This window comes from Taudactylus pleione, unplaced genomic scaffold (genome assembly GCF_031769625.1).
Source record: "Taudactylus pleione unplaced genomic scaffold, aTauple2 ptg000012l, whole genome shotgun sequence".
Classification (NCBI taxonomy): Eukaryota; Metazoa; Chordata; class Amphibia; order Anura; family Myobatrachidae; genus Taudactylus; species Taudactylus pleione.
In genome coordinates, this window is record NW_028284415.1 from 12,644,305 (window position 1) to 12,663,925 (window position 19,621).

A 19,621-nucleotide genomic window follows, 5' to 3' on the forward strand; every position below is an offset into this window, starting at 1 on the left:
ATCTTGCAGGCATCTCGCTGGCTGCTCAAGGTCCTGAAAGGCTACTGTCAGCACCCTGAGCAGCCAGCCGGATTCCACAAGATGGCTGCCGACCCAGCAGTCAGAGACCAGCTGACGGGCAGAAGGTAGGAGATCCCCCAGCGTATGGTGCGCAGTGTTGCCTACTCTGAAATGTAAAATAAGCAACCAATAAGTAAAGAACAAGCCCAAAACAAGCCCAAACCAATCATAGAAAGCCCAATAATAAAACCCAATGAATGGGGGTTTCTCTTTGTCCTCACTCTCTACCTGCCTTACTTCCTTTATTCCCCCCTTCACTAACCTAAATATTTTAGTGTATGCACAGCCTTTTTCTCCCTCTGCACCAGCCTCCATATTTTTACCTCCTCCCTCTTTTCATACCTCATTCCCTTGCCAGTCTTCAGCTGGGTACACACTTGCTGATGTGTGTACCCAGTGAAGCGACGCCCGACCACGCAATATATATCGGGCGGTCGATACATACTGCATGATGTGGTGACCAAACGTCCGATATGTCGGGCACCGGCTCCATCCACTATGCCAGCGGCGGCACCTGGGTCAATCATTGGTCCTACATGCAGGCCGACGGAACGACCCCGATGGACGACACGCGGGTGTGCAGGGTCACGCATTGTGGGTTACACACTGGCCGATGTGGTCGATATGTCGGCCTGATCAGCAGGATCTGGTGACATATCATCTAGTGTGTACCCACCTTTCCTTTGCCTGACTCCCCATTCTTCTCACCCCTCTTTATTACCTCCTTCATTCCGGTCACCTGTCTAATTCCATTATCCCCTCTCTTTAACAGCCTCAGTAATTTTAACTCACCCCCATGTACCTACTGTACCTCATTTCCATCATCTATTTTATCTCTCCCTCTTGTCTGCCCCCTCCAACTTCACCCTATCCACTGGCTACTACCCTCTTTTCCCCAGACACAACCTCCCCCCCTCCCTCAGTCACTACTAGTGTAAAAAAATACACACACATATATACAGTTACCTCCTGGGGCGCCTCGGCAATGCACACACAAAAAAAGAAGCCCAAAAACAAGCAACTCGGGGGGGAAAAAAGAAGCCCAATTCCGCTTGTTATAAGCAGACTTGGCAACTATGATGGTGCGCTGCAGTATGATGCTAGCATACTTTAAAAAAAAACAAAAAACAACTTATCACGTGATTCCGGATGACGTCATTTTTTACATGAACTTCCAGAACTGCGTTCCGGACCATTTCGCCACAAATATAGCCCTGATTAAAGGGGTTATAATAGTTACTGGTTTGGACACTTTGCACAGCCTCAGAGGAGGATGGAAATGGACTTTGAATTGATCATATACAAAACTGCTTGGCACTGCAATGTGCCTTACTTTGTTGTAACTTAGAACAGATTCCATGGCTGTCTCTGAAGTAGAATAGAGCTGAAGTGGTTGGAAAAACATCTTAAAATGTATCTTCAAATCTTTACAACACATTTGCTGTATTGATTGCTACAGGTAACTTTTTTAATTGTGGATCAAAGGATGAAAGAAATCTCTTCTCCTCTAGTCCTTTTTTTAGTGGATTAATGGATTTTAAAGCAAGGAGTTTGTATTGCTGACATTTATACTGTACATTGTGTAAACTAACTCGGGTGCTGATGCTTGCTTGTCTCTTACCATCTCCCATTTTCTGTCTTAACAGAACAGTTGCTGGTGGGGCTGAAAGACAAAGATACCATTGTGCGATGGTCTTCAGCAAAAGGGTAGGCCAACCTGCTTAATCATTTAACCACTATTTTCTATACAGCATTATTATTTTTTTTCGCTGGCCTAACCGTTAAAGGTCTCACAGTTGGCAAAGCAAACATTATTGTAGGAAAATTTGCTAAGCCCTAAGGGCATTTGCTAGAGCTGTTTGCTCTCTTTATTTCCTTGTAACTTTCTGTAACTAAATCTCTTGTATAAGTACTTAGGAGTCTTTTTTTTGTGCCTGACAATGTAGATTTCTTTCCCCTGCAATGGCACAATAGTTAATACTGTTAAGTGAAAGCACCTTGTTAATGGCATTTCATGAGCTGGCATACCAACTGTATTTATTAGGTAGTTTATGTTTTTATTTTGGATTTAATATTTTGTCATTTGCTATAAAAACTCCAGCCTATTAAATTCCTCTTCTAGGATTGGACGATTAACAGGACGGCTCCCAAGAGAGTTGGCAGATGACGTGGTGGGGTCTGTGCTTGACTGCTTTAGGTAAATTGGCATATAAAATATTGTATTCAGCTTACACAATTATTTGTATGAGATGTGTGCAATGTGTAAATTGTGTAGTATTGCTACTAAAAGTTCAGATAAGCTCTTGTCTGTCGTGATACTACCAGTTTATGGGCGTACCACTGCTTCATTTACTTAATGTGAAAGGTGGTATGTTTTAACGTGTTTGGTACAGGATCCTAAAGGTCACAATGCCGACAGTCAGAATACTAACGGCAGCATCCCGACTGATTTTGGTAAGTATTCTAACCCTAACCCTGACCCACCCCTCCAGCAGCCTAATCCTAACCATCCCCTCCCACAGCCTAACCCTAACCGTCCCCTCCCCCTAGTGCCTAACCCTAATACTCACTGTCAGTGTCTGTCGGGATTGTGGCGTCTGGATGCCTCTGCTGTTTCAACACCCCTGAAGACAAAACATTGCATTATCTTTATAATAAAGAAGTCCCTACCTAATGTGTAGTAATATTGCTCATAGAAGGGGAGATGTATCAAGCCATGGGGAGAGATAAAGTGGAGAAGTTTCTCTCTCCCTCTCCCCCTCCCCCTCCCCAAGTCAGCTATACTATTTAGGAAACTGTTACATTGATTTGCATAGCAGTTACAAGTACCAGTTGTAAAACATGTCCTGGCTTGTGCTCTGCTTTTAAAATTGTTTATACAGTTTTGTTAATATCGGTCTATAATTTGAAACCACATACAGTACTTCATACTTGACAGAGAAATGTTTAAGGCCGCACTGCACATGTGCTATCATGGTATTGTGACGGCGGTCACACTGTGGAGTAGAACGCAGAGTAATTGACAGACAGTGACAGTTTGGGGCAAGTAACGAGGTTGTAGCAACTCAAACAGAATCACCTTTATTGTCAAGTATAAAACACATATACAAGGAATTTGACTCTGGTAACTGCTGACCAACTACTCAATTGAACACTACAATCATACATTCACAGTATGCAAAAACCATAATAAACAGTTTAGATAATAAAACATATAGAACAAAATAGTTGCACAATAAAAAACTCCATTTTGTTAAAAATTAAGCGACAAAATTGCCTGCGGGAAAAAACTCCTCCTTAAATGTCTGGATGTCTTAACCAGGCATGATCTGAATCGCCTGCCTGACGGAAGCAGCCGAAACAGGTCATGGTTCAGATGGGCATCGTCCGCCACAATATTTCCTGGACCGTTTCCTAACCCTAGACAAGTATAATTCTTGAATAGGAGGAAGATCAACTCCTATAATCCTTTCAGCAATCCTGCCCACTCTCTGTAGTCTAGCCTTGTCCCATTCACTAGCTGCCCCAAACCACACAATTATTGAGGTGCAAATGACAGACTCAATTATAGCTGAATAGGAGAGAATCAGCAATTCCTTTGGTAGGTCAAATTTCCTGATCTGGCGTAGGAAATACAGCGGCTGATGCGCCCTCTTAATGATGACGTCAATGTTCTTTTCCCATTTTAAGTCACTAGAAATAATAGAGCCCAAGAATTTGAAGGAGCCCACCACCGACACAGCAGTGTTGGCTAAGATCAGGGGAGATGCACTGACAGACTGCTTTCTAAAGTCAATGATCATCCCAATTCTTAGAGGGATTTAACTCTAAGTTATTCTGGCTGCACCACTGTGCCAGCCGATCCACTTCTCTTCTATAGACAGACTCATGCCCTCCTTTTATCATTCCAATGACCATGGTATCATCTGCAAACTTCAAAAGGTTGACAGATAGATCCCTAGAGTTGCAGATGTTTGTATACAGAGAAAAAACAACGGGGAGCAAACGGGGATGTCGCAGACAGCCAATGCATCTTCTAACACACTGGTTCTGGCCCTGGCGTCTTACCTGCAACTGACATTCTGAGCAACCATAGTGTTGCTCTGAGGTCCAATGGTGCTACTGATGTTCATCCAGTGCTGTCTTCATACGCAAGTGGCGGAACTGAGAAGCTAGTGGTGAGCGTCTCTGTATAAAACACAGTGGCTGTGACATTTGCATAAGTTCTCAGATCTGCTGCGTGTGAATATGCAGCAGGGACGGGTTTTGCATCCACCTCTGAACAGGCCCTTAGTCTCTGGCTTTCTCGTTCCCTCCACTACCCTACACACTTAATGGCAGTGCCCCTGTCACATGCAGCTCTGTTCTCATCTCCTAATATTCTGTGCCGCTGTGAATATTACATTTGAAATCCTCTTTCACTACACAGGGGGCATACCGATGATGACAATCACACACATTCAAAATTGTTGCATTCTAGTGCCTCCATTTAAGTGTATCACAGATGTAAACGGGTCATTCCATGTCATGAAACGTTGTACACTTGATACTACCACATAGCTACAAACCCATGTCAATTTTTTCTTCTCTAGTCCTCATAGTTTTTGAGATATAGGGATCCGTTTTTATGTGAGGTGAATGTGGAAAATAATTTATATCTCAGTGCCTAATCCACATATCACTTTGAAATTTAGATTTTGGCCCTTTATCAATCAGAAAATGGAGATTACAGAAAAAATGTTTTATCAACCTTGCCTGACTCAGAGAGTCATACATTCCTTTACTAAACTTCATTAATTATTTCTTTGGTGCCAAAAAAAGGTGGGTTCAATACTCATTATCAACCTAAGGCAGATGAGTTATCATGTCCCTTTTTTTTTTTAATTAAACCTTAAAAGTATACTTTAAAAGCCTATGAAAGAAAAATAATGGGATTTTGATTGCCTGTATGAGTATTTTAATGTGTAACTAAAAATCTCTCTTTAAAAATGAAAATTACCATTAAGTATAATTGTGCTTACCAGGGGAGTATTTGAATTTTTACATTTCTATATATATGTGCCTGCTATAGCCTGCTATTACACGTTTTCGTGCGAAAAACTGCTATTTTACCGTAAAAAAAACCCTATTCAATTAGCAGCAATAATTTATCTGCTATAATTTTACTGCAAATTTCACTTCACCTACTCTGGGCAGGTGCAAAGTTGGGGAAAATCCCTATTTTAAGGTAAAAATACTTGGATTTGGCTCAGAACCTCTGGGACACCTCCCTCTCCATGACTAATTAGGCACTTTGAGGTTTTTAATTATTTTTAATTGCCCAATAATGACATGTAATTTTTGGAGTGAAAAAGTGATGGAATATTGGGTTCAGGTATATTGGGGTGCTTTTTGAGTGAAATAAGTGTTTTTAGTCTTGTAGGTGGGAGTAATCTGTCTTTTCCCACTTTTTTTTTTTTTTTTAAACTCCCCTAATATGACCCAAATATATACTTCTACCCATTTTTATGTACACCGAATTTAACGGGAGCACTTATTTTGCTGAAAAAAATAGTTTTTATCATTATTTTCCATTTTCATTTTAAAAATGCATATAACCAGCAATTTGACTCAATTTGAAGTACCCCAAATCTATTTAACCACATAACTGACAAATTTTTTTCCAAAAAACCGCTCCGAAATTGTCGGGGTTTTTTTAATGATTAAATTAGTGAATTAGGTCAAGAACATCTTTTTAAAACTATTCCAACGCATTTTTTTTTTTTTAAACACCATATACCATAAAAATAAATTTTTTTTATGGTATACTGTAGATCTGGTCATTGACAGCTGTACCATCGATGGCCGATTGGTTCAACCATCAATAGAACCAATCGATTGTTTGATATTGGTTGGGGTGCTCCACACACATATCTATCTATATATATAAAAAATATCATACAAACTCGGCACTCACATGCTTTTCAAACTGCAACTCCTTTGAACATAGGGAATGTTGGTTCCAAAATATTGCAATAATTTGTTAAGCTGGCCACCGCTTCACGGTCATTCCCATCTAGCCAGTCCCTACACTGATTCTCAGATAAATGAACTTGATCTGCCATATTGGCCTCAAGCTTGCATACATTTTAAACAGAAAACTGGGTCCTGCCTTAAAGAGACAGGACCACACCCAGGGCTATCAGTTAATAAGCACCTGGAAAAAGAAAAAAGTTTGTCTTACATTTGAAAAACAGGGTGCCCTAGCAAGTGTGACCACAATATTTAAATAAACGACAGGCTCAATCCACGGCACTCGACCATCTGGGGTTCCCTTGGAATGTGACCACACCATCTACATAAAAAATATCATACAAACTCGGCACTCACATGCTTTTCAAACTGCAACTCCTTTAAACATAGGGAATGTTGGTTCCAAAGTATTGCAATAATTTGTTAAGCTGGCCACCGCTTCACGGTCATTCCCATCTAGCCAGACCCTACACTGATTCTCAGATAAATGAACTTGATCTGCCATCTTGGCCTCAAGCTTGCATACATTTTAAACAGAAAACTGGGTCCTGCCTTAAAGAGACAGGACCACACCCAGGGCTATCAGTTAATAAGCACCTGGAAAAAGAAAAAAGTTTGTATTACATTTGAAAAACAGGGTGCCCTAGCAAGTGTGACCACAATATTTAAATAAACGACAGGCTCAATCCACGGCACTCGACCATCTGGGGTGCCCTTGGTATGTGACCACACCATCTACATAAAAAATATCATACAAACTGGCTAGATGGGAATGACCGTGAAGCGGTCGTTTATTTTAAACAGAGAACTGGGTCCTGCCTTGATGGCAGATCAAGTTCATTTATCTGAGAATCCGTGTAGGGACTGGCTAGATGGGAATGACCGTGAACCGGTGGCCAGCTTAACAAATTATTGCAATATTTTGGAACCAACATTCCCTATGTTCAAAGGAGTTGCAGTTTGAAAAGCATGTGAGTGCCGAGTTTGTATGATATTTTTTATGTAGATGGTGTGGTCACATACCAAGGGCACCCCAGATGGTCGAGTGCCGTGGATTGAGCCTGTCGTTTATTTATCTATATATATATATATATATATATATATATCACACAGTCCCGAATGCCTGGCACTCCTATATGAACAAAAATCAGCGTGGCAAGTGCCTCTCCTGTATAATCTGTAGAAACGGAGCAATGGATGGCACTCTCGGCTAAATTAATTCCAATAAATAACCACACTAGGACTAGCGTATATCGACGTTTCGGAGTTTTAGCTCCTTTATCAAGATAAGAATGCACATAAAAAATTACATACCTTTGTAGACACTTCCGTGTATCACCATCACCAGCTCAGCCCCGTGGAGTCCTGATGACGTCATCAGGCTATGCCGCAGCATCCGCTTCTCAGCAGCCAACGGGGCTGCGCAAACCCATGTGACCCATCACCTTAGTTACATGTAAACGCTGCAGCAATACAGAATAACAAGAAAATGTGATAAACTGAAGCAATAATTCAATAAATTCTTCTGCATAATATATAGATACTGAATACATATATATCAATAACGGACCTATCTAATACAAATACATAATTATTATTATAACTTAATGAATCGCAGACTAGGATACTAAATGGATGTAATCAAACCCTACTACTGTACCCTTATGCGATTAATATTGTATCTAATGTCCAACACGGTATCTTACAACCCTAACGTATAGGATATATACATAGCAATTGTATTTAAATGAACAATCCATATCTATAAAAAAAAACTGCCATTATAGAAAACTCGAGAATGACAACATTTCATTTAACCCATTCGGTTGCACAGTGTTCAGCAGATAAATCCATTTAGACTCTCGTCGAAGCAAGGCTTTATTCCGATCCCCCTCCTCTAAGTTGCAATGGTTCTTGGTCTATCATCTTGTACCTGATGGTAGATAGATCATGCTTAAAGTCCTGAAAATGCCTTGCTACTGGTTGCTCAGATTGTTTGCCCTCTGTAGCTGCTCGTATAGCTGAGCGATGTAGAGCAATACGTTCTTTAAATTGTCTAGAGGTCTTACTTATATATAACAGTCCCGCGGGGTATACTTGCTCCAGTGCCCTCCAAGAAAACTTCCATACACATCAACCAGAACAGAGCAGCACTCAGAGACTGTAAAATTTGTGATTCAACTTAGGTGTTTAAACACTTAAGTTGATTCACGAATTTTACAGTCTCTGATTGCCACTCTGGTTGAGATAGATATGTCTGTCTGTCTGTCTCTGTGTGTGTGTGTGTCTGTGTGTGTGTGTGTGTATATATATATATATATTATATATATATATATATATATATTAGGGATGTGCAGGCTCGGATAGGTTCGAGTTTGCACGTTGAGTTCGGATTTTTCCCTCCAAAAAAACGGAACTCAGAAAGAGGCTAAACGTCATCTTACATGGACGAACATCATCATTCCTGGACAAAAGTCCAGGAATGATGATGTTCGTCCATGTAAGATGACGTTTAGCCTCTTTCTGAGTTCCGTTTTTTTGGAGGGAAAAATCCGAACTCAACGTGCAAACTCGAACCTATCCGAGCCTGCACATCCCTAATATATATATAATATATATATATATATACACACACACACAGTATGTGTATATATCCATGTGTATATATTACACGTGTGTGTGTGTGTGTATGTATATATATATATATATATATATAATATACACACACACACACACCAGGGCTTTGCTGTTTATTCATGGGGGGAGGGAGAGGAGGCGTTTGCTCTTTAGCCAGCGGCTGCTGCCTCTACTATTTGCAGCCGCTGGGGAGCCGATAACAGGGCGATGGGGGGAATGGGGAGTGGGGGGAAGGTCAGTGCTGACAGCGCTACCTTCTATTTGCCCGGCGGCTGCTTTGTCTGGTTTGTAGCCGCCGGGCTGCTGCTAGCAGGGGTGGAGAGAGAGAGAGAGAAGGACAGCGCTAATATCGCTGTCCTTCTCTGCCCGGCGGCTGCTCTGCTCTGCCATCAGCCGCCTGGCTGCTGCTAGCCGGAGGAGGAGGGAGAGAAGGACAGCGCTCTCTGTGCTGCCTTCTCTGCCCTATCAGCAGCCGCAGGGCTGCAGCTAGCGGGAGGGAGAGAAGGACAGCGCTGCCTTCTCTGCCCTGTCACCAGCCGCCGGGCTGCTTCTAGCCGGAGGGGGAGGGAGAGAAGGACAGCGCTGCCTTCTCTGCCCTGTCACCAGCCGCCGGGCTGCTTCTAGCCGGAGGGGGAGGGAGAGAAGGACAGCGCTGCCTTCTCTGCCCTGTCACCAGCCGCCGGGCTGCTTCTAGCCGGAGGGGGAGGGAGAGAAGGACAGCGCTGCCTTCTCTGCCCTGTCACCAGCCGCCGGGCTGCTGCTAGCCGGAGGGGGAGGGAGAGAAGGACAGCGCTGCCTTCTCTGCCCTGTCAGAAGACGCTGGGCTGCTGCTAGCGCCATCAGCGCTGCTGTTTCTATTTACACGGCGGCTGCTCTGTCCCCTCGGCAGCCGCCGAGGGTGGGTGCGCCGGCGCTGGGCTGTCCGATTACTGCTTGCAGTGATCGGCCGGCCCACGGGGAGTGACAGTGTGCAGAGGGACCAGGAGGTCCCTCTGTGATTGACGGCTGCTAGAATATGATTTTCTGGCAGCCGCCCACAGAGCTTTTCTGACTAGTCGTATCTGATACGACCATGCCAGACCTTTAATACTCTTCTAGCGCATACCCACGAAAAGCCATTTTAAATACATCAGCTTATTCATCTTACTTTTTTTTCAACAGTGATGCCTGATGTCTAACTGAAGTTGAGACTGTACTGCCATTGTACATAGTCATCTTCCTTTTTAGGGAAGTAATACATCCTTCCAGTAGTACCCTTTGTGATAGCAGGGCTGATAGATGAAATTATATTGCACACAGGAACATAACAGATGTCTTCTTTCTTCTGTAGAGGCCAGTGAAATGATCGCGCAGGGCCATAGGGGTACATGAACTTAACTTCAACATCACATTCCTCCTCATCTTTTGAAAGTACTAATCCAAAAATCAATGATTATCGTAAACACATGCTATGTATTATACAGATTTGTGATATATTGACTGATGTTGGATTGTTCTTATCAGAGAAATCGAAAATGGAACTGAAGTTTTAATCTGAACTGAGTCGCTGTATTCCGATGTAAACTTCAGATATAGGGGTGAAGTGATAAAATCCTCTTGTACCAGGTACTGTTTTTGCCTGGGAAAAACGGTCTTGCATCTGCTTGCATGTTTCTGAAAGTGTTTCTTTTGATATTAGCCTGAACTTTATATTTGCAACTCTTGACTTGCAGAAATGTAGGACTTTTTCAGCTCAGTCAATCAGATCACCTGTTATTCTCTGTATGCTCTCTCTGGCAACCAGATGCTTAATTGTTCCACCAATGCCATCACAAGGAGATTTACCGTGGCTGGTTGCAAAAAATGCCCACGATGCTTTTAAACTAAAGTCTCGATCATGGCAGCACAAGTTGAGAACATTTTTACAATACTTATACTGCCCAGCACGTAATGGGATTGTATTGCTGGCGACTGTATAGCCGCCGGTTCAAATGCCAACAGCGGCTGGCTGAAGGGAGGAAATCCCGACGGCGGAGGTAAGTACAGCTAACCCTTTCCTCTCCCCTCCCCCACCCCCTCTAAGCCTAACCCTCCTTTAGGGGTGCCTAACCCTAACCTCCCCCCCAGTGCCTAACCCTAACCTACGCCCATTAGTGCCTAAACCTAACCCCCCCTCCCCGCACCCTAAACCTATCTCTCCCGGGGGAGATGCCTAAACCTAACCCTCCCCGGGGGGTGCCTAACCCTAAGTCCCGCTGGTCACATAACTACTTCCCCCCAGCACACCCATCACTGAAGTAACACAAATTTTTGACAGCAGGAATGTTTTCCTTGATGTACTGAATAATTACTTTCTGTGTTTCGTACACAAATGCTACACCATGCTACAAATCATCAGACAAGACACAGACACTTGTGATGAACAGGTCATCAGACTGGGGAACATGAGCATAGATTACAGCTGGGTGCAGTGTACAACCATTGTTTGTCCAATGATACCCTTGAACTTCATCCTGAATATCATAAGAACAGTTTTCACTAACGTCCAGGAGTACAATAGCTGTGTCAAGTTCAAGGTTGGCCTTCATTTCCTTTAGAAACTTTGAAAAAAATTAGAAATAGAAAATCTTATTCCTCATTCATTTATTGCTAAGGCACTATCAATCAAAGTTTGTAAATCAGGGGTGTGGAACCTTTTATCTACCAAGGGCCATTTTGATATTTATAACATTATTTGAGGGCTCGGAGCAGGCCACGCCCCTTCCGGGGGACGTCACATGGGCGCGGTGCCACAATAGCTGGTGATTACAGCAATGCCCGGAGCATCCAGAGGATGGAGCTGTAAGCGCAGCGGTGTGACCGTCTGAAGCATCCTAAGGACGCTCCAGACGGCACTGCTGTATAGATTCTAACTGCAGGGTTCCAGTCTAGGCACCCTGCTATACAGATGAGGCTAGCTATAAAAAAAAAAAGGTCCGAGGGCCAGACCAAATGATTCCGAGGGCCTTATATGGCCCCTGGGCCTGAGGTTCCCCATCCCTGTTCTAAATATTCATCAAATGTTGCTCTGCATCTCACCATTTCTGATCTGTCAGTACAGTCTGTTACACTGACTGTAAGAAACTTCATCTTCAGGGTCACAGTCTTCAAATTTCTCAAGTAGAATGCTTTTTAAATTGTCAGTTGATGGGCATTGAGAGCAGTGCCGTAGCATGCAGTCTGTAATCTCAGACTAAATATGTAATTAGGTCCAGGTAGGTATCTTCTATATGACTTTTTGTGGGTATGCGCATTCCTGTTTTTGCACCTATCAATTCCAAAACCGGAAAAACAGGATTTGTGCAAAAATTCTTGCTGTGAAAATGGGAAAATCAGCCTGTACCCCAAAAAATGTCAAACTAACGTGTGTTTATTAGAGGTCATATTAAATAGATTTGGGTACTTAAATTGAGTCAAATGGCTGTTATATGCATTTTTTTTAAATGGAAAAACATAATAAAAGCTTTTTTTTTTCAGCAAAATAAGTGCTCTTATTAAATTCAGTGTACATAAAAATGGGTATAAGTATATATTTGGATAATTTTAGGGGGTCTTAAAAAAAAAAAGTGGAAAAAGACAGACTACTTTCACCTTCAAGACTAAAAACACTAGTTTCACTCATAAAGCACCCCAATATACCTGTCCCATACCTAATACCCCCAAAAAATTTTGCAGCAAAATAGCTGTTTTTCACACTAAAACGTGTAATCGTGGGCTAATTGAATACCCCCTATGTGTAGTAAGAAATCTGCACATACATATAAAAAGTATACCAATTAAAATACACCCCTAAAAAATTATACCTAATTGTAGTTTAGTTTTTAAAGAGATTTTTTAATTACACATTAAAATACTCATTACAGGCAATCAAAATCCCATTATGTTAATTTCATATGCTTTTAAAGTATACTTTGAGGTTCAATTTAAAAAAAAAAAAAAAAAGGGACATAACTCATCTGTCTTAGGTTGATAATGTGTATTGAACCTAACTTTTTTTTTGGCACCAAAAAAATAATTAAGTATGAAGTAAAGGAATGTATAATGACTCTCTGAGTTAGGCAAGGTTGATAAAACATTTTTTTCTGTTATCTCCATATTCTGATTGACAAAGGGCCAAAACTTCAAAGTGATATGTGGATTACACACTGAAATAGGATTTTTTTTTCCCACATACACCTCACATAAAAATGGAGCATCAGGACTGGCATTTCCGAGCATTTTTTTTTAGAAACTTTGACCCCCTATGTCTCACAAACTATGAGGACTAGAGAAGTAAAAATGTACATGGGTTTGTAGCTATGTGGTAGTATCAAGTGTACAAAGTTTCATGAAAAAGTGTACAAAATTTCATGAGTCGGTGGGTGTCATAATGACATTTTTCTGGGTGATTTGACATGGAATGACCCAAATTTTATTTTAAATAGAATACTTTTTTTTAGTGTCTAATAGATATTTCACTTAACATATGCTGGTGCATTTGGGAAAGTAGTAAGAGCTACAGTATTTTTAAGTCAGACTGTCCTCAAAAGGGAAGTGAGAATTGACATTATAGCAGAGAGTTTTTTAAACGGACATGATAAAAATATGCCCATACACAATCACACCTCCATTTTGCAGAGAACCAGCTGCATAGCAATATAAATGCATTATATGGATGGTAAACTAAGAAAGCTGTTGGTGGTACTGCTTATTGGCCAAACTTCATCTTAGGAGGGCATGTATCAAACCTTCTAAAGCGTAGAGAAGTTGCACATAGCAGCCAATCGGCTTCTAGTTAGCATTGATCAAGTACAATATATAATATGATAGGTATAAGCTGATTGGTTGCTATGGGCAATTTACAGGAAATCTGTAAGAGGATGGGTAATAGTTTGGCACCACTGGTCTCATCTGTATCCACAGTATGAGGAATGGAGAGCACATCTGCACAGAATTGTTTCCGCCCCTTTAATGCTATGTCACACTGAGTGGAACGAAAAGTGAGTTGGAGGGATCCCATGATGAATGAGAACTGGTGCCTGCTGCTTTGATCCATGGCTGCCATTCATAGATTTTGGAACAGATTGACAGCTGGGTGGTTTGGGAAAAATGCTGGATGATGAACCCGTGAAAAAGGCCCTGGGGAAAACACGGAGGTTTCTCTATACCACTGATACAAATTTCACCCCTTTTTTTTATTCATAAGCACTTTTTTGAGACAATTCGAGAACATACAAAGTCATCACAATGAGATATAAAATAGAAAGAGTTACATAAATTATTCAGATTAAATCATAATGGAACACAAACAAAGTACCAACATGGTAGACGACAACGTTTGAATAAATAGAATAGAATTTTTTAGAATGATAATTATATGGTTTGGGGATGCAAAGAAAACTAAAGGGAAAATAAAAAGTGGGGGTTGGGGAGGGGGGTGGTTAATCTTGCATAGAAAAACTCACATACCAACAGTAACAAGTTTAAATAGAAACTAACCTTACAATGACTTTCTTATCCATATCGAAATTCGTCAGAAATTATCAAGGGGGACACATTTCTAAAACAAAATATTTTATACATATCAAGGGTGAGGTTACAACAGAATATGCTCGTATAGACCAAATTATGAGAAATCCCAAATCAAGAGATTTGGGGCCATATTCAATTTGAGGCGAAAAACCTCATTTTCGCCTATTGTTATTATCCCTGTATTCAATTACAAAGACTTTTCGCCGGGGGTAAAAAAACAAAAATTAGGGAACACACTTTTAAAATAGCGATAATAAATTCAGAGGGGTTCCAAAGTATGCTGCAGGTGTTTTCTTCATTGCGGGGAGTAGCGGCAGGTGCATTTTTGAAGAATTTATAAAAAAATCATTTTAGGGACTTAAAAATATGCTTGCACCCATTTTCATGTACCCCAAATATGATGGGCATAGTTATTTTTCCCAAGAAAAATTGCTAAATGCTCTTCTGCATCACCTTCTTCAAAGCCACATTTACGCACCTGCGGCACCTTTTTAAAAACCCAACTTCCCTTCTGCATGCAAAATGGGGGTACCCATAGTGATCCCCCATATGTAGACATCTTTTTTGCATACTTTTAAATTGAATACGGGGAATAACGGTCACACGCGTGATACTTTTCCGCCTGGAAAACAGGCGAAGCAGGCGAAAAGTCTGGACTTTTAGCCTCAAATTGAATACGGGCCTTTCTACAGTAAATACCATGTGGTTGATTCAAAAACTTTAATAATCTGAGATTGAGTGATTACTGGGAGTGTAGTAATATATGGTTCCCATTTTTTATAAAAACGTTGGACACCCCGCTCTATATCTGAAAAAGTGTCTCTGCGGTCTAAATAAATAAGATCTAGAAGGGCTGATTGTAATTCACCAATTAGTGGAACAGTGTTTTTAACCCATTTGCAGAGAAGATTCTTTTTTGTTACCATAAACTTTCACCCCTTTAAGTAAATAATTACATAGCTTAGTGTATGCTGATTTACTGATTTACTCTTTCAATAGTTTTCAGGAAACCAACAATGCATGGCATGGCGGCTGTTTGGCTCTGGCTGAGTTGGGTAGAAGAGGTCTGTTGCTTCCATCTCGACTTCCTGATGGTAAGTGGGTTGTATAGGTGGAGCGTGCAGTTTGTTTTTTGTGTAAGATGCATCTTATTTTAAAGTATCTTTGCAAGGGGACACTTGAGTATTGTATTTTAAATGATATTACATGGCTGTTCACTCACTCCATGCATCTTGTGGAATGGTCCACAAGAGTATGGACACAAATAGAGGCTGAAGGTCTGGGGTGCTGTCACCATCCTTTTGGATTCTACGAACTCTGAGCCCCTAAACATCAACAGTATCTGACAATCTCCCATTTACTAGCAATTTGGGATTGTGCTAATAAGATATTTGCTCTGTCCCCCAACTCTCTCCAGTTATACCGCTCTTCAGTAATCCAGAATTTGCACCAACTCAATCGGTTGGCATTTGGTATATAGCTGATTTAACTGAAGATGCAATATTTCCTACTTTCGGGGGAAATTCAATTTGACGCGTAAAAGCGGAAACTTAACGTTGGAGAAGTTTTCACACAATTCACGTGTGTTGGTGCCATATTTTTGCGTCTTTTGTCTATGCGCACTCCCGAAAAAGCATTTGCACGAAAACTGTTCATAGAGTAACCTGTGAAAAGTACAGCACATTTTGGGGAAATCTGTCTTTACCCCATAAAAAGGCTAACTGACATAGGAAATGAATTTAGAAGTGTATTAGTGGACCTAATAAAAGTATTTGGTGTTCTTAAATTGTGTCAAATGGCTGTTATATGCATATTTGTATAAGTGTTCAAAGATGATAAAAAGCAATATTTTTTATTAGAAAATTTAATTGCTGCAGTTAAATTGTGGTTACATTATAATGTGTGCAAGTATATTTTTGAGTCAAAAAAGTCCTCTTTTAACATATGTTAAAAATGCACCTTGTGCAGCCACCTACAATGTTTAAAACTCATGTCCCATCGCTGCAGCCCCCATAAAAAGGACCTGACTCACTCCTTTAAACCAATTTTTCACTACTTTTAATTTTTTCACCCCAAAATTGATATGTCATTATTGGCCAAATTAAGCTAATTAAAATATAATTTTGGCGTTATTTGTCAGTAGCGGGGGTATCCAAGGGGTTCTGAACCAAGTCCCCACATTTTGAGCCAAAAATAGGGATTTTGCACAACTTTTCACCTGCTCTGAGATAGTAAAACAGTTAGCCGTTTTTTGTCAATGGAGAATTCGCACGTGCGAAACTGTGGGAATAGGATTGCATTATACGCACTTTTGTGTGAATAGTTCCCAAGTGAAAACTTTACACCACACCGTGGCTTTTTGCGGCTATTTGAATCCGGCCCCTTTGATATCCAAAACAAGAATTTATTTTAGTATCTCCAAATTAGGCATAGATCCCTAATGGGTTGGGTACGGGATGCCGGCACTCTGGATCCCGGAGTTCAGAATCCCGACACCGGCCTCCCGACCAGGTTAGAATACTGACGCCCTCAGGTAAGTAAGCCTGACCTAACCCTAACCCTCCCTCCCCGGTGCCTAAACCTAACCCTCCGTCTCCACAGCCTAACTCTAACCTCCTCCACCTAGTGCCTAACGCCTTACCCTAACCCTCCCCCTAACCTCAGTACTTACCTTCAGGATTCTGGCGGTCGGGCATCCAAGGCCGGTATTGGTGTCGGGATTCCAGCGACTTCATTGTGACTGCCGGAATCCCAGTGGTCGGCATTCTGACCGCATCCCTTCCCTAACTACCGTGGAATCGTTCTGTGTGAGGCAAGCCATTAGGGGACTCATTTCCTCTCTATATGTGAAACTGTCGTGATGCCCGCAAACCGCCATAGGAATTTGATTTGGGGTGAGAGGCTGAAGAACGAATATTGGGCAGAAATCGGTAACAATGCCGTCTCTGTGTCAGAATAAAGGAAAATGTGTTTCAAATATTATACAGATGGTATTATGTACCAACAAGACCGGCCCTGATACACCCAGACTCGTCTGTTGCTGGAGGGGCTGCCCCTCAGTGGGCTAGTTCCTCCACATTTGGTGGGATTCCTCAAACCTCTATAGCTTCTGGCATAATAGTAGACTTTATTACTAGCAATTCTCCAAGTCCGTATCCCCATAACCCCAAAAAACCTGTGCTACCCATTGCTTTTACACCAGCTGCAACTATCATCATTAGTATTGGCACTTTGCACTAGCCCCATGCTAGGTGCAAGACACATAGCTTTCCATACACTCCCAGAACTCAGTAGGATTAAGTGCAAAAGCATTGTCACCTCCCAGCTCTCACCCTGAAATGCCCCATTTCACGGAAAAACATATGTAGCCAAGTTACGTTCAACTCAGAATAGGACAGATATACACAAAAATATGTAAATCTGTGCAGTATGCTAAGACTCACCGTTTGCATCGGTGCTACGTTCTCTGTCCAACTCAGAATCAGGCCTATAATATCTGCTGCAACAGAATGGAAACAGCCAACCCCCCCTCCATGCAGTTAGTACTCACCAGAATTTATCATTCACATTGGGGTATATGACTAGCATCATCACACATTTTCACCAAAACGTGGAACACTCGATGAACATACTTCAACACCCGCTAGCCCTTCATGTAGTTATGAATATGATCACTGCCTTCCGAAATAGTGCTTCTGAATGTTTCCCCCCACTGCTCCCTTGTAGTCTGCTATGCTGTCTCTCCAATCCTCCTTACCCCTAACTATACAGAAAACAGGGGAATATTGACCAGTGTCACTGACAACACGACCTTTCATTGAATAGCACTTTATGCCTTTGTAATGCTTATCATGTATTTTCAATGTATGTGCCTTGTATTTTATTTTTGACTCTACAAACCATTGTTTAAAGGAAAACATAAGTTATTTTTGATATACAAAGTTACTGGTTTAATGATTATGATGTGTTTGATCTACAAACCTACTGGTAATTATAACATCTTTCTCTGTGAGCTAGGCCTATGACCTTTACTACTGCCATTTGTATCAGATTGGTTAGGAAGCCACATTTGAAAGCAAAGCATCTTTATGAAAGGTTTCAACAAGTTGCATTTTTAAACAAGCCTATATGAAGGTAGACATATGTCTTGTAAGTACATTTACTATAGCATTGTATGATGATGGCAAGATGGCGTTTGTCACACATTAGATGGATACTAAGGGCCTGTCAGATTTGGGGTATTCACCCTGACACCCTCCAAAAGATCACTATGGATACCCCCGAATAGCCCTGCTGGAGGTATTTGGTGTGCTTTAAATGCTCTCAATTGGTGCTGTTTAGCGTCTTTGCACAAGTGGTGAAGAATAGCATTGAGCAGATTTTTTGGGCAAAAATAAGTAGTCCCAGCAAATTTGGGTTACATTATAATGGGTGCAAGCATGGTTAAAAACCGCTAAAGTGTGTTTTTAGAAAACGCACCTGCAATAAAAAAAATAACAGCTTGGGCATACTTGGGGAACCCCCTGGAGTCTATTTCGCTAGTTTTTAAGTATGTCACCCAACTTTAGTTTTTTCGCCCCCAAACAAAAGTGCTTTTTTGGGGTTTTCTAAAGTATTTTTCCTACTTTTTTTTAACGCAGATTACCTTTGGGGGACTGTACCAAGGCTGCAGGGGTGTTCCCTCAACATTGCACCCCAAACCCCCAATTCTGCACGCTAAAAAGCACTTTTCGCACCGGCGAAAAGTGTTTGGAATTAAATACGGGGGAAAGTTCTTGTCTGGCGAAATGACGTCACCGGCGAGAACTTTTCGCCGATCTCGGCTTTTCGTCGGCAATTGAAAACGGCCCTAAGAGTAATTGAGGGTAACCATACCGGATGGAATGCTGAATATGGTTGCATGTTCATTACCGGTTTATCTTTCTCCTACTTTGTGTTTTGCAAGTCATAATACTATTGTCTGAAGTCACATTCTTTAGGTTTGTTGCTTCTAGGTATTTGTAGCTAACTATTTAGTTTACCTTGCCTGGAGCACAAATATAAAAAATGTAGATGATGGGAATATGGTGTACTGCGCCACCGCCACTAATATTTTTACCTAGACTGGATGGGCACCACACCCTTTGTGACCCTTGTTAATTTAACACCCCTTTCCCCCAACACCACCTATTTTTTATTTTAGCTCACAGCAGATGTACAAAGGCATTTTCTATAATGTATAGTTTTAGAGTCTAAGATAAATGCAGTACTTGCTCAAGATAGCATAATCTTGAGCAAGTACTTGACTTAGTTTCCACTATTACCCTCTACTGTAGGTCTTTTTTTAATGCACATTTACTTTGCACTGAGCATCATAATGTATTCAACCTTTACTGCTTATCCG

At 41.3% G+C, this 19,621-nt stretch overlaps 1 protein-coding gene across 2 annotated transcripts in view; it reads left to right on the forward strand.

Moving 5' to 3' along the window:
* The window catches only part of TBCD (tubulin folding cofactor D), a 376,677-nt gene that overhangs the window by 101,016 nt on the left and 256,040 nt on the right, over positions 1-19,621 (forward strand). For both annotated transcript variants that reach the window (XM_088468636.1, XM_088468637.1), the window contains exons 12-14: positions 1,707-1,767; positions 2,183-2,257; positions 15,238-15,332. In XM_088468636.1, the coding sequence (XP_088324762.1) occupies positions 1,707-1,767; positions 2,183-2,257; positions 15,238-15,332 (231 nt within the window). The remainder of the gene's footprint in view (positions 1-1,706; positions 1,768-2,182; positions 2,258-15,237; positions 15,333-19,621) is intronic.